The 14,743-nt window shown below is 44.3% G+C and overlaps 2 protein-coding genes across 13 annotated transcripts in view; one reads left to right on the plus strand and one right to left on the minus strand.

Annotated features, from left to right (window-relative positions):
* SDCCAG8 (serologically defined colon cancer antigen 8) overlaps window positions 1-2,908 on the minus strand; it is a 153,254-nt gene extending 150,346 nt beyond the window's left edge. For 2 of the 3 annotated variants that reach the window (XM_019549779.1, XM_019549780.1), the window contains exon 1: window positions 2,692-2,907. In XM_019549779.1, coding sequence (XP_019405324.1) covers window positions 2,692-2,758 — 67 coding nt within the window. In that variant the 5' untranslated portion in view covers window positions 2,759-2,907. Of the gene's footprint in view, window positions 1-2,691 lie in introns of all 3 variants that reach the window. The other variant, XR_002103673.1, reaches the window with a different exon arrangement.
* Window positions 2,909-3,411: 503 nt separating this feature from the next.
* Window positions 3,412-14,743, plus strand: part of CEP170 (centrosomal protein 170) — a 153,148-nt gene continuing 141,816 nt past the window's right edge. For 9 of the 10 annotated variants that reach the window (XM_019549782.1, XM_019549784.1, XM_019549787.1 and 6 more), the window contains exon 1: window positions 3,554-3,612. The gene's annotated coding sequence lies outside the window, so the exon portion shown is untranslated. The other variant, XM_019549783.1, reaches the window with a different exon arrangement.

Genomic DNA, 14,743 nt, shown 5'->3' on the forward strand with positions numbered 1-14,743 from the left:
AAGGCCACAGTTGGTCAGTTTTGCCAAGAGGTGATCATGGGATACCAGATCAAAGGCTTTTTTGAAGTCAAGATATACGACATCAATCTCTTCTCCCTTGTCCAGGTGATAGGTCACCTGGTCACAAAAGGAAATGAGATTGGTCAAGCAAGATCTACCCACAACAAACTCATACTGGCTATCCCTCAGGATGCTGGGGTCCACCAGTCCATTAAGGATGGCTTCTTTAATAAACTTTTCTAAGATCTTCCCTGGGATAGAAGTCAGGCTGATGGGCATATAGTTTGCCGGATCCACTTTCCTCCCTTTCTTGAAGATAGGCACCACATTGGCCTTCTTCCAGTCTTGGGGCACTACACCAGAGTGCCAGAAGTTCTCAAAGATCATAGACCAGCCTCTGGCATGGATGGTAGCCAGCTCCTTGAGTATCCTTGGATTGTCAGGGCCAGCTGACTTGAAGATATCCAGCCTCTCAAGGTGTTCCTTCATGAAGTTAGCACTGATGGAGGGCAGGGGATCTCCCTCACTCAGACCTCCCTATCCTGTAGTGGGCATGGGCGTCCCATGGGATTGATGAAAGACAACACAAAGTTGTTTAATAAGTTGGCTTTTTCCTGGGCGTCAGTTGTCAGGGGTCCAATGTTGCCCTTGGTTTTCCTCCTGCTCCCCACATATCTGAAAAAGGACTTTTTATTGTCCTTGATACTTTAAGCTAATTGGAGTTCAGCTGCAGCCTTGGCTTTCCTGGTTTGCTCCCTGCAGGACCGGACCAGCGCGGAGTAATCCTCCTTGGAAGTGAATCCCATCCCCCTTCTTTTGTAGGTCTTTCTTTTTAGTGTCAGGAGGTCTGCTAGATCCCTGGAGAGCCAGGGGGGATGCTGTTCTCACTGCTACAGCAGAGCTGGGGTTGGCGGCAGCAGCAGCCAAAAGGAGTTGCTGCCACCCATGCTGTAAAGCTGCCCCATCCTTGTTGCATGCCCAGGGGGCAGCAGGGTGTGCCACATCCAGAGGAGTGGGTGAAAGGGCGGCTCAGCCAGGTGGGACCAAGGGACCTACCACAGGCTGGGCAAAGCCCCTCCACGGGCTGGATTTGGCCCACAGACTGTATTTTGCCCACCCCTGTCATAATAGGTAATAACCAGCAAGTGTGTGTTGCAGACCAGATAATTTTTAAAGTTTTACACAATTTAGCGCAGGGGTCAGCAACCTACAGCCTGTGGGTCCAGCCTACATAGCTTGGGCTTCAGTACCACATGGGCAAAGCCCCTGGTATTAAGTGGACAGCAGAGAGCCTTGCTCATGCTGTGAAGCCCAGCCCTACAGTTGGGAGAAGCAGCTGTAGTGGCCAAATCCCAGCACCAGCCTCTCTTATACCTAGGCTGGATCATTCTGGTCTGCTGCTGGAAAACATTGCTGACCTCTGGTTTAGAGTGTAAGGCAGTCAAGTGAGAGAGGGCTCATCTGATTCCTAATGTTTAAATATTTTTTTCCATTTATTAAATAATAATTTTAAAAAGAACTTTAATAGCCATAGATAAGGCTGGTAGATTCCTGTAAATTATTACTTATAATGCCAAAAGAATAAGTGCACTCATTGTAGATTTTCTTCCATGTTAGGCACTGGTACAGCACTAAAAACCCATTGTGTTCAAAGATCATAAGACAAGCCTCAAAAAGTTACAGAGGTTTGTTTTAAAAATGAAGTTTTAAAAAAAGTGGTTACAGGATTGATTCATTTGTGTTCTGGTTCCTGACCCCTTATAGTATCCTTGTACTATGTGTTTTGGCTTTTTTCCCCCACAACCATCAGACTTTTTACCTTTTTTTAACATTAAAGCCAAGTCTAAGACCTAGAGTTTGAGGAAAACCACAATCCCTTGCAAGACTTAGCAACCCTGTTGAACTCCTATAGTTTTCTCTTTCTTCAACAGCGGGCATTTCTACATGTGCATTAACGCACCTTAATGTGCATTAAATTTAGTACCTGAAACGCAAGGTACTAAATTAACATGCAGCAGACTGTGCTAATACACAGTAGCACTTTTGCATACTTTTTTAGTGATAATGCACAATGAACTGTTTTACTGCTAGAGGTTGGATCGCTGCTCTGATTCCACTTTGCGTCAAATTTTATAAGCCTAAAACATGACTGTTTGGGAAAAATCACGGGTCTGTCACACTGATTCTAAATTTATTGGTCAGAGCTGTCAATATACCCCCCAACCCCCCAATGGTCCTATCTGACATAGCTGTTTCAGCCAAAGCTGCAGTGCAGGTGCTGTTACACTGGGGGTGAAGAGCCTTATGCTAGCACAGATGACTACTTAGAGGGCAGAAAGAACTTTTCAAATCAGAGCCCTTGGAAGCATGGGGAGACCTAACTACCTTCAAAGTAAGGCAAGATCTCATGCATGTGGCACAGAGCTCTAAGTGATTCACAACCTTTTCTATACTAGGACTGACTTGTAAACATCAATGGCAAGTCCTCACCCAGTGACCCCACTACCCCCCACCCCCTAGTGTGTGGGGCAAGTCAGGTTGTATGGGGTGAGGGGCCCCCAACCAGTCCCATGGGGTGGGGATGACTCAGGGGGGGCTGGGGCCCACCTGAGAAGCGCTCCAAACCCCGCAACCTCCCGTCTAAGGAAGGTGAACTAGAACTACCACCACCTTCCCCCCCGCTCCGCTCACCTCGGAGGCGGCTGTGGTAGTGCTCCAGAGACTCTTCCAGCTCGGGCTCTCCCCTGGGCTCCCGCATGAGGCCGGGGCACGGCTCCCGTCACCGTTCCCTGCAACCGCCGCCGTCTCCAAGGCGAGGAACAGCCCTGCACACCTGCACTTCCCGGCCCGCGCGGGCGCTCGGGAGCTGTAGTTCGGCCGCCTTCCGGACCCCGGGGCGCCCCGTGGGCAGGCCCGCCGAGCAGAACTACAACTCCCGGCAGGCCACCCCAGTGCCGCTTGGCCGCCCGTTGCTAACCGACCAGTCCGAGGCCCCGCCTCTCACCTCCCCTTGACGCGCGAAGTCCCCCTGAAACTACGCTTCCCAGCATCCACCGCGACCCGCCCCGCCCCGCCCCGCCCGCTACAAAGAAGAGACGCTCTTTAGCGTCGCTTCCCCTTTGTTGGACGCACAACCAAATCTGCGCGTGCTCACTCCTTCCCCACCCGCCCTCTTCTCTTCTCCGCAGTGTCTAGATTTGACGCATGCTCAGTCGTGGCCCAGAGAAGCGACTCTCTGATTCCCCCTGCTACTCCGCTGCCTGCCTGTGGCGCATGCGCAACGCACGCTCCCCTCACCGTCATTGTCTGGGAGCGTGCGCCTGCGCACTGAGGCCTCTCCGGGGCGCGCTCTGCGGGGGCCGCGTTTGCGCACTGAGCTCCTTCCCTCCAATCCCTCCGCATTGTGTGCGCGCGCTCGGGTGGCGCCTGCGCAGTGGCGTGCCGCGCTCTGTGCCGTTACCCGCTATGTGCGGGGAATAACGGTGCGGCAGTTACTGGCGCCAGAGCGCGACGAGCAGCCTCAGCACCGACCCAGCGGGTGGCGGGGAAGTGAGTGGCAGCGGCGGCTGCACCCGAGCGCCCTTTCCCCAGGCGGCGGTTCTCCCACGGGGGGTGAGTACGGTGCCCCGCCCAGCCCCGTAACCGTTAACGGGAGGGGGACAACGAGCCCAGGGGGGGGACATTGTTGGTGGGCGGCGTCCTCTCACCGGCAGCTGGTTCATTTCCTACTCCTCATCCCCCCTCTTCCACCTTATCTGACAGCTCCGCCCTCATTGAATGAATGGAGCTGCGCCCCCCTCCCCCGCCTTGAATTGCCCGTTTGGAAGGGGAGGGAAGAGACCCCCACACACACACACTTCCCTCCCCAAGGGTGTGCTCCCCCACCCCACCCCGGCGCGACTGGGCTGGAGGAAAGGGGCGGGGTGGGGAGCGCTGGGAGTGGCCGCGAAGGGGTAACGAGCGATGCAAAACAATAATAATTAAAGAAATATCAAAAATGCCGTGATGGCGGTTTTCCAACCCGAAGCAAGAGGAAGCGGAGTCTGGGCTGAGGCAGATGACAGGTCTGGGGATGAGCCGTGGTCTGTGATCTCATCCACACGCAGCCCCAGGCTGGTGGCTCTGCAGGGGGGCGGGGAAGAGGAGGGATTCTGATCGCAATTGTGTCCCTGGTTCCAAAACTGCATCCCGTTTGGTATCGGGTGTGTTTGTTAGGCAGCCACGGTTCTTTGGGTAGATGTGATATCTTTTATTGGATTGGAAAAAATTGCCCTTTGGGCACAATCCTCCCCAACCCCCCCTTTGTCAGTCTGTTTCCTTGGCATGGGGAGGGGCCTGAGCGGAGAATCATTGCGTTTCTTATTTTTCACCGGATTTCAGTGGATGTTGTGTTAAGACAGTACATGTTGCCGCTTGAAATGAAAACAAGCTCCTCTTTACTTGAGGACTATTCTGATGTGAGCAGGGGGTTGGACCTTCTGCGGTCCCTTGCCACCCGAATTTTCTATGATCCTCTAAAAATGCTGAATGCAGGAAGAACGTCCCACAGTTCCAGCCTCACATGGAGGGAGGCTGGCTCTCAACAAAAGAGAGCTCGTGGCAGTGAGCTAGTTGTTAGCTTTTGGGATGTCGCTTTGCGTGCATGTTCTGGACATGCGAGTCGACAGCGATGCCACCTTTTCCTTATAAATTGAAGGTGTATTTGCTGTGCAGTTGAGCAGAGGATGCAGAATGGCTGAACTCTCTTATGATGCTTAGCGGAAGGAGTGTTGATGGAGAGGATCTAGTGTCATGTAAACACCTTGTGAATTAATGATTTCCCTTTCTGTGAAGGCAAAGGTATTCATAAAATATTTAACTGTGTTGAGAGAATAAAACCTGGTCCTGTATGCTGTTTGGTGCAGGTGGGCACCCGTATCTCCATGGGGGTCCACTCAGAGCAATAGGACTATGTGAATGGATTTACCCATCTTAAATGGCATGCAGGATCAGGACCCAAAGTTCCAACAGAAACCAGTAAGGGAAAACACATGCTTACATATACTGTGGTTTCCAGGTTAGCTTCTCAGAGTGTTCGGTTTTGCCTAAATGCTGAAGAATGTATCTGGCTAAAAAGGGCACTGTAAATGTGAAATCTGTTTCATCTTCAAAAAAAAAAAAAGTGTGCATACTCATGACTTTCCCTATCATGAGGGGGTTTTTTAAAAAAAGGAAACTATTACGTATGTTTTTCTTTCAGCTGTTGCTCTGTTTAAGACTTACACAAACAAGGGAAATTCACTGGTGGAAAAACATTGAAGTTGGGGAAGTGTAAGATTTTGTTTTTAAGGCATGAAATAAGCAATCTGCAAAAAAAGTTTTTTCCCCCTAATTTTTCAGTAGCCTATAAGTTACTTGTAATAATATCTTACAACTTACTTCAAGTGCAGACAGACCTTTATAAATTGTTAGCATCCTTTAAATGTGAAGCTACACTCTGAAAATTGTCTTTTAAAAATTTTATTGTGGAATTCCATCTTTGAGTTTGATTTCAAATTTGCTGAATTTATAGCTGTTAAGAAGGCTACTTATGCATAGAAGTTTAGATCATAGTTAATAATTTTGTTGATAAAAGAATCACACGTTAAAAGAGTGAACTGGAACTGCTTGAATTCTTTACATACAGGTGACAAATATCAAAACTTCTCTTAGCACCTGAATAAAAGCCAAGTCCATCTGTAGCTACAGAATCCGATCTTGTATTTAAATGTTTCCCTACACCATGTACATGCAAATCTAACTTGCTTAATATAAACTGATGCTGAGGTGTTTTCCTCAGTTTGGAAATAGTGCATTCTAGTGTCACAGCTGTTCCTCTTAGCTTTGACAAGAAACCTGAAATTAAAGTGAATCTGATTAGTTTCATGGTTGTTGTTCAGAACCCTTTAAGAAACTATGAAACTGATCAGATTCATGTCCATCTCTGGTGTTCGTGAAATCTTTTAACTGGAAAAGAGAGGTACTGAAGCTGTTCCTGAAGCAGAACACCAAGGCTGTAGAAATTCTCATCTCTGCTTCAGCAGCTAAGGTTGGTAAGATGGAAAAAGTATCAGAGAATTCCCTCTTGCAGAAACTCTTGTAGGTAGTAGTGCAGATCTTCACACACTAGAGTGAGTAAGAGATTATTAGCAGTATGGAGAAGTAAGGGTTTCATGTCCTTTCTTGGGAAATGAAGTTTCTAATTTGCTAATCAGAAGTCAGTGATACCAAAGAAGTTGTACCCAAGCAATTACTTAAGAATACTGCTTGTTAGGAATTTCACTGTCCTCCCTTTTCCTAGTAGCAAAGGGTGTGTTGTAGTGGTAGGGGTTGCCTACAATTACAGGCAGATAGTCTTTGCTTTTTTTTTTAGCGTGAGCTTTTGGCTAGTAAGCTTTACTTAGAAAGTACCTGCACCCCTGGCCCCATTCCCTATGTGACTGCAGCCAATAAAGCAGGGGTTATATTGAATGCACCTTTTATTCAACTGATTTATCCCCAGAGCAGACCATATTGTGCATTGAATGAGGCAGGTGTCCTGAGGAAAGAATAGTCTGTGTGCATGTAATTAATTACTATATCAAAATGCCCATCTGTAGGGATGACTAAATCAAGCTTCCTCAGGCAAGTCCATTTCTGATATTTCCAGTCTTCTGTAGTCTTGTGACCTTATTGTTTTTGTGACCTTACAGCTTTTTCTGCATGTAATTATAATAGTAGTACAGTAGACTTTTGAAGTTGACGTTTGTTTTCTGTTGCATAGAAGATTCTGTCCAAGTTGAGGAGATTTGGACACACTGTTTTGAGACTGGACTTCAACAAACTGCTAAAAGTGTTTTTAAAATTGGTCTGTGGTCTGTGTGTGTATTTTTATTGTTGCTGTTGGTTTTTTTCCTTTGTCACATTTTATGTTAAAAGCAGCTCGTCTCAAAAAGTCAAGTAAATTTAATCTAACAATCTGGAAATAGTTTACAAATCAGATTTATTAGTAAGGGATATTTGGGTAGGTATTCATGACTGGGTAAATAGCAGGCATAAAGTCCCACTGTATCTTTTAAGAGGAGGTCGGAGAGCTGATGGAATTAATTAGTATGGAAATGGAATACAATTCTTTGAAACCAGAAATGACAAAATGCTCATTTTTCATGTATGCCCTGTAAGTATTTTCAGTAAAATACCTTTGTCTCATGGCAGTTGTCCACAGTTATTAACTGTACACTTCTGAAAACCCCAAGAACAAGCTCTTCGTTAAAGAAATGTATTATTAGAAATAAGATATGAAGAGGCAAAGACATGAAATGTGGGATATATCAGTAGTATTCTAGGGCAGAGTAGAGGTTATTCATGTCATCTTAACTGAGAATTTTCAATTGTCTTTTACTTTCCTCCGCTGCCCCCCCTCCCCCCCATGTCTAAAAGTAGTTTTGGGACAAAGGTTTTTGTACTTGTATCTTACTGATCTGTATCTTCAACTTATATTAAATAAATATTATCTAAAAATTATATAACTATACTTTGAAGATTTGTGAGATTTTGCAGGATCCCTTTGAATCATTCTTTTTCCCTTTTAATTGGGTTGGGTTGTAATCAATGAATTTGGATACTGGAAAAATATTCAGAAACTATATCAAAAGTTTCATCCTCTCCTTTTTTGTATCATTATTATGATCATCAGTGAATCAAATCCATTTGTTATCCTTCAAAAATGTCTTTACTATTTAGCTAAAAAATAGATTTTAGATTCTGAAGAGGGGGGCCATTATGATCAGACAGTGTCTACCTCTCTTCCTTGCTGTTTTTGTTAATGTTTAAAATATTAGTGTCATATCTTAAATACTTTGGTGGCAGAGCCACACAGACTTGACTGATTGAGTTCTGCTCAGTTGAAATTTGGAACTTGGCTGTTGGACTTTGCCCAATAGAATTCAGAGCTGATTTGGTCGGGGGGGGGGGGAGCAGAGTGGGGGAGGAGAAAGTTCTTTTATAAGTAGATTCAAAAGTGCTGCTTCAAAATGTGTTTATGGAGCATGTCTGCTAAAACTTGCAGCAGTTTCAAAAAAAGTTAAAACAAATTTTTGATGAACTAAGTCTGTGTGTATCTGTAATCATTTGACTACTTGCTAAATTATGTTTATTTCAAGGTTAGTGTTTTGAAATTTGTCCCTCATTTGCATGTGCTCAGGCAGAGCATGGTCTGACAGTAAGGAGAGGGGGAGGAAGGTGCTAGGGGCAGAGGGTAAAGGGGCCACTGTGACCCCCCCAGATTTATTTTCCCTACTGTAACTGTGGAATGGAGACAAACTCAAGACAAACCACCAATAATTAGATTGTATACCTGGAAATTATAAGAAATGTATACATTTTCCATACACAGATTCTAATTTTACTGGGGGGGGTCATGTTATATTCATGGTGGTCTTATATTTGTGTAAATACGGTACTTTTGCCCTTGCCAGATTCTTACATGGATAAAGACTACAAATTGAATAGTAAATTTTAGGGCTGCACTGATAGAGCTTTTCTTGGCTGGTACTGGTAGCCAATTATTCACCAGGCATATTGACCAGTACTCATCCGATAGCTGATTTGCAGGTAAGAATGTGGAGGGGAAGGGGTATGGGGGAGGGTCGGGTGTGGGAGTGGCGCAGATAGGGGCCCCTATGGTGAGGGAGGGAGTGGAGCAGGGGCTAAAGCTAGGTCTAGGGGCGCTGCCCAGCCAGGTAGGGAATGGGAACCTGGGGCCAGAGTAGGGGTGGGGCGGGATGGAGCCGAGGGTGGCTCTACAGGTGACTAGTAGGGAGGGCATGGGAGGGGGGGCACATGCCCCTCCCTCCAAGATTGGCCCAAGACTTGGCACCACTCAGAACAGGGCAATTTTTGCTGCACGCCCAGTGGCGTGTTGCAGGGGTTGGGGCACTAAGCTACGGCACAGAAGTATAGGAGTGGATAGAGGGCTTTTGGCCTGCTTCGGGTCTGCCCACAAATTGTGCCCCCCCCAGACTCTGGAGACGCCAGTCACCCCTGCATGGCTCGTCCAGGGGATCAGTGTCCTGCCATTTAAAAATGGTGTCAGGAGCACTTGAATTAAAGCTTGACAACTGAGTTTTAGTTCAAGTACTGCCACCACCATTTTTAAGCACGGAGGTGCTTTTAGGAGTGGAGCGAGTGGGGAGAGGGCAGAGGCACGTTGCCTGGTTGGGGCTTTCTGCCCTGCTGCCTTTGCCCCAAAAACTGTGCGCTGGCTGCACAGCATCTACTGCCTACCCAGCAGCAGAAGGCATGACTTAACTGCCTCCACTGCTGCTGGACAGGCATGGGATGCATAGCCAGCATGTGGCTCACAGAGCAAAGGCAGCAAGGAAGAAAGCTCCAACCCCACAGTGGGCAGCCTGCCTCCACCCTGTGCACAAATCTATGGGGCACATGGCCCCCCTACACTTCTCCCAAGGGTGCATGCAGCGGCAGGGAGCCACCCTCCCATTCCCCTGCACCCTCCGGACAAGCCACCTGTGGCTCCATCCTGTTCTCTGTCCTGGCCCTGGGGTCCCCGGCTCTAGCCCCTGCCCTACTCCCCCCCCCATCACTGTGGGGTCCTCAATCTGACCCCCGCCCCATGCCCGTTTTCCTGTGCCCTTTCTCCTCCACACACTTACCTGCACACCCTTACCTGCAGGGTGCTGCTTTCCACACTGCATGGCTGTGCTCCTGCGTGCACGCTGGCCAGAAGGCATATTTTATTTATCGGTACATTATCGGCTACACTGGCCAAAAAAAGCCGATAGCCAGTAATGTTCATTTTCCTGTTATCAGTGCCAATCTGCACTGGTATGTCAGTGCACCTCTAGTAAATTTGCAATGTTTTTTGAATGCATAGACTTAGCTAATATTTCTGAGACTTAGATTTCATAGATTTCTTAGGCATTAGGGCTGGAAGAGACCTTGCAAGATCATCGGGTGCAGTCTCCTGCCCAAAGGGCAGGCAGTCAGCAGGGGTCAAATGATGCCAGCAAGATAGGCACCCAAGTGTTTCTTGAAGGAATCCAGAGTAGGTGCCTGCTCGGCCTCTGGTGGGAGTTTATTCCAGGCCCTGGGCACTTGTACAGTAAGAATTTTTTCCTTATGTCCAGCCTAAAACAGTCTTCCAAGAGTTTGTGACCATTGGACCTAATCTTGACATGGGGTGACCTGGTGAACAGATGTTCTCCCAGTTCCTGGTGCACATCCCTTATATACTTATAGGCCACCACCAAGTTATCCCTGAGCCTGTGCTTTTTCAGGCTGAAGAGTGTCATGTCTCTCAGCCTTTGCTCATAAGGCTCATAAGGTCTCTTGACCTCTAATCATTCATGTGGCTCTCCCCTGGACTCTCTCGAGCTCTTCCACATCCTTTCTGAATTGTGGAGCCCAGAACTGGGCACAGTATTCCAGCTACCGTCTTGCCAAGGCTGAGTAAAGTGGGAGGATAACTTCCCGGGTCTTGTCTGAGAAGCATTGGAAGATACAGGCCAGAGTTTTGTTTGCTGTGCCAGCTGCAGCGTCACATTGGTGGCTCCTGTTCATCCTGTAGTCAGTCATGAGTCTTTTTTGGACTCAGTGCTAACTAGCATAGCACTGCCAAGCCTGTAAGTGTGGTGTGGGTTCTTTCTCCCAAGGTGGAGCATCTTGCATTTCTCGGCATTTAATGCCATCAGGTTAAAGGCATTCTGTAAGTGTAACAGTAAGTTTTTGCATAAATATGCATTGCAGTAGAATTATAGAAACATAAATATAAATATTTATTAAAAAGAAGGGAGTTAATTAAATTTTTTATATTTAGTGTGAAGGTTATTTTGTAAATTGCAAGAAAACAATACCTTATATCGTATTATCTACATGCCATTTTCTTATATAAAATATAGTGATGGAGTTTAAAGACGGAAGAATTGCTTATCTAATCTGAATTGCTGAAAAACACAGGCCTTAATTCCACTCAATAATTCCTGTATTAAGTGCTTAACTACTTTATTTTAATAATTTGAGGTGATGGAGAATCCTCTACATTTTATGATGTTGTTCCAATGGTCAGTTGTTCACTGATAAAATGTGTAACCTATTGCTAGTTTAAATTTGTATAACTTTTTTTTGCAGAAGATTGAATAATGAGATTTAATTAACAGAAGTTGTATTGCTAGTACCATGCAGATACTTGAAGATGATTCCCAAATTTATAGGCCAATAAGACTCTGTCAGCCCTAAGATTCTTGCTGACCAATGTCCACCTCTGTCATTTAATAAGTAACTGAAAAGCTGGAGGCTGATGCAACCACATCTGGAAAGCACTGTTCAGCATTTTAAGTCTTAAAGAGTAAGGCTGGATTTTAAATGGATAAATGACTTTTTTTCTCAGGAATCCAGTTCAGTCTTCTGTGTCTTTGTACCGTCTCTTGCTTGACTGAACTCACATTCTTAACGTGGCATGTCACCTTCTTTTATATTCTTTTCTAAACTGTCTCCTTCTGTATATAGAAAGGCTTTGTTGTATGTATTCTGTACTTCTAATTTTTCAGCGTTCTTTTATCAAGAACCGGATGTTATAGTCTGGCACTGATTTTATCAGTGCCCCCTATCCAGGTTATACTACTACTTGATATAATACTGTGTATCCATTCTGGAATTCTGCTAGTTGTCTTAACCACTCTATCATCCAGGGAACTTGTGGCTAGTCGGTTATACAGGTAGTCCTCGGACTTATGGCACAATTGGTTCCTGAAAACCGTGTCTTAAGTTGAAACGATATAACTCAGAACCAATTTTCTCATAAGAAACAATGTTATAAATGGGGGATTGGTTCCTGAACCAAGGCCTGATACCCTATTTTCACCAAAAGTGCCCCAGAATTTTGTACTCTATAAATTATAGATGAGTAATATAGCTACATTAATGTATTCCTATAGTAAATAGCAGTCATATTGATTTGGAAGGACTTCTTTGAGGTGACTTTGCTGGACTTTTTGAAAGGCTCTTGGTTGGACTTTTTGAAGAGTTTTTGGCTGGAGTCTTCTCAGGAGTCTTGCCTGCAGGTTTTTCTGGAGTCTTGTCTGCTTTCTTAAAGAAAATGTCCAAGGAAGTCTGGACAGATGTTCTCCAGGGAACTTGTTCACTGGTGTGGCGTGGCATGGCGTTGTATCAGATCAAGCATTGTAAAGTTGAAACTGATGTCATAAAGTTGAAACAGGTTGTCAATATGTAAACGTTGTATGTGTGAAGCATTGTAACTCGAAATGTTTTAAGTTGAGGACTGCCTGTACACCCTAACCCCTACATACTGATATACTGAAGGTATTAATGCAGATTTACTTAAGAATTGAGAAGGGAAACTCACTCCAGTGGCATGATAGGTTGATTAATTTGCTGATTTACCTACCCTAACCACAGTTAGATTTAGTCAGCCATATAAGTTTACAAATCTATTCTTGCATTCAAAAACAAAAATGTTTCCTTTACAGTCTTATAATTTTGCTGTGCAGTATTCTCTGTTGTAAGAAGGAAGTCCAAGAGGTTGTAGAAACACAGTAATAGTCTTTTCTGTTTTTTCCCAAGACTTGATATGACCTTTTTCTCTCTTTTTAATCATTTGCAGCCTTTGGGTGACCTGGTTGATTATTCTGACGCACAGAACTGCAGAATTGCATAGCTGTTGTGATAGAGAAGGATGGATATCATTATAGAGGCGTTGTGCCCTAATATACTATGTGGAAGTCACTTACATGGGACTTACATGGGTAGTGTTGTGACCATACTTCCTCTAAACTTGTTGCAGGAATGTCCAGGATTCCTGAAAATATGAGATTAGTGTGCTAATTATGGTATAAAGATGCAGCTTTTATTCTACTAAAGTGTTATCCATTCTGTTGTCAGTTAGATTCAGAGACCACTACTGCAGTTGAAGGATAATCCTGTACACCTTATCTGCACTTCACCTTTGTTTCCTTGTAAAGTAACCACAAAATAGCCTCTCTTATTCCACAGATCTTTATTTATGTGTATTCAGAGATGTAAGAGTACCTGTCTACGTTCATGATTAAATTAATGTTTTTCTCCCTTTTGTACTCTTGGCGCTTAACCAGCGCAATTTAGGGTGGTGGAGATGAATTATATTCACAGTTATGAATCTACAAAAATGTTTGTGATGTTTCACTGTAGGTCCAAATTGTCCTCCAAAGCTATGGTTTCCAGTGAGGACCCTTAGGTATAAATGGAGATAGAATATGGAGTGCATTATTACAGCATTAGATACTGCATTAGCTAGAAAGAATACAGCTTAACTTTTAGATCAAAAGTTGAGAGCAAAATTGGCCATTAGAAATGTCTCTTTTGAATTGTAAATTGTGTGCAACTCCATAATGCCTCTTTGGCCACTCTTTAGCCTAGCAGTATACTTCAAAACATACTTGCAGTTGATTATACCTCATTTATTGAGTCACTACAATATTTTAGTGAAAGAGAGGGAGTTGTCTTGTAGATTCATTCAAACAGAAATATATAAAGATAAGTCTACCAAATTAATTTTAGTGATTTCACAGTCATTGCACTATAATTGTATTTAAAATGTCACATTGTGATTATTTGTAGCAGACAATCAGGTAATTCCATTATTATGGCTGAAGTCTGCATTAACTTGCAGTTGCTGCAACTTTTGGTAAAATTAATTGGCATTTAGTTTATCATACATTATTTCCGAGTGTTAAAACCTGTGTTTGTTTAACTTTAGTTGTTACTATGATGATTTAAATAAACACTTAATTTCTTATGAAATTTCAGGTTGTGATAAAATGCTTAATTAACCCATTTCTAAGTCCACATTGAAATCTTATTTTATGTCCCTTGTAGTCTAAACATTCTGTAAGAAGACGTATATGTAAACCATTTCCTGTTGAATTGTATTTCAATAGGTGGATTTGCATGCTGAGTTTGGATACTAGAAATAGGGTCTCTGTAGTATATCAAGAGAAGATAGAAATTCCTAAACGCTTAAAATAGGGGTGGAAGAAGCACAATATTGACTGTTGTTTGAAATTATAAATATATGAAAGAAAGATGGGGGTGCTCCTTTTCTGTTTTGTAGGGAACTTTGGGTGGTTGCTGCTGGAGATCATAGAAAAATAGGGCTGCAAGAGTCCTCTGGAAGTCCAACCCCCCTGCTTGAGGCAGCATCATCCCTATCTAAACCATCCAAAGCAAATTCTTATCTAACCAGTTACTAAAGCTATATAGACAGGCCTGTCACACAACCACAGAGCATAGCACCCGACTCTGCTACATGTAAAGCAGGGAAACAAGGGTGGCCAATGTCTTGCTGCTTCATTGGTTATTAAAATATGCTTGAGATCCAAAGAAGATGCCTTCATCCCTTTCTTAGGTGGTGGTGTACACCATTTTGTTCCCTTTCTTCATCATGGACAGTTTGCTGGGATCTGTGTTATGCAACAGCAGGGCGAGTAGTGAGGGAAAAATACTCAAGTGTAATATTGGAAAAGGGATTAAGATTGAGTAACAAGTATATGTGTTAGGGATGTAAAAGGTTAAATGGGTAAACTGTAATTATATTTATACCATTTAATATTTACTGTTTACCTTCTGGCTCAGTGCTACCCATTGTCGTGGGAGCAATTCTGGCAGGGGATCCCTGGGAGGCAGTTCAGATCTGGGCTGCAGTATCATGCAGCTACTGCAGCAGGGAGGAAAA

Source organism: Crocodylus porosus, unplaced genomic scaffold (genome assembly GCF_001723895.1).
Source record: "Crocodylus porosus isolate Cpor-Errol unplaced genomic scaffold, CroPor_comp1, whole genome shotgun sequence".
In the NCBI taxonomy this organism is placed as follows: Eukaryota; Metazoa; Chordata; order Crocodylia; family Crocodylidae; genus Crocodylus; species Crocodylus porosus.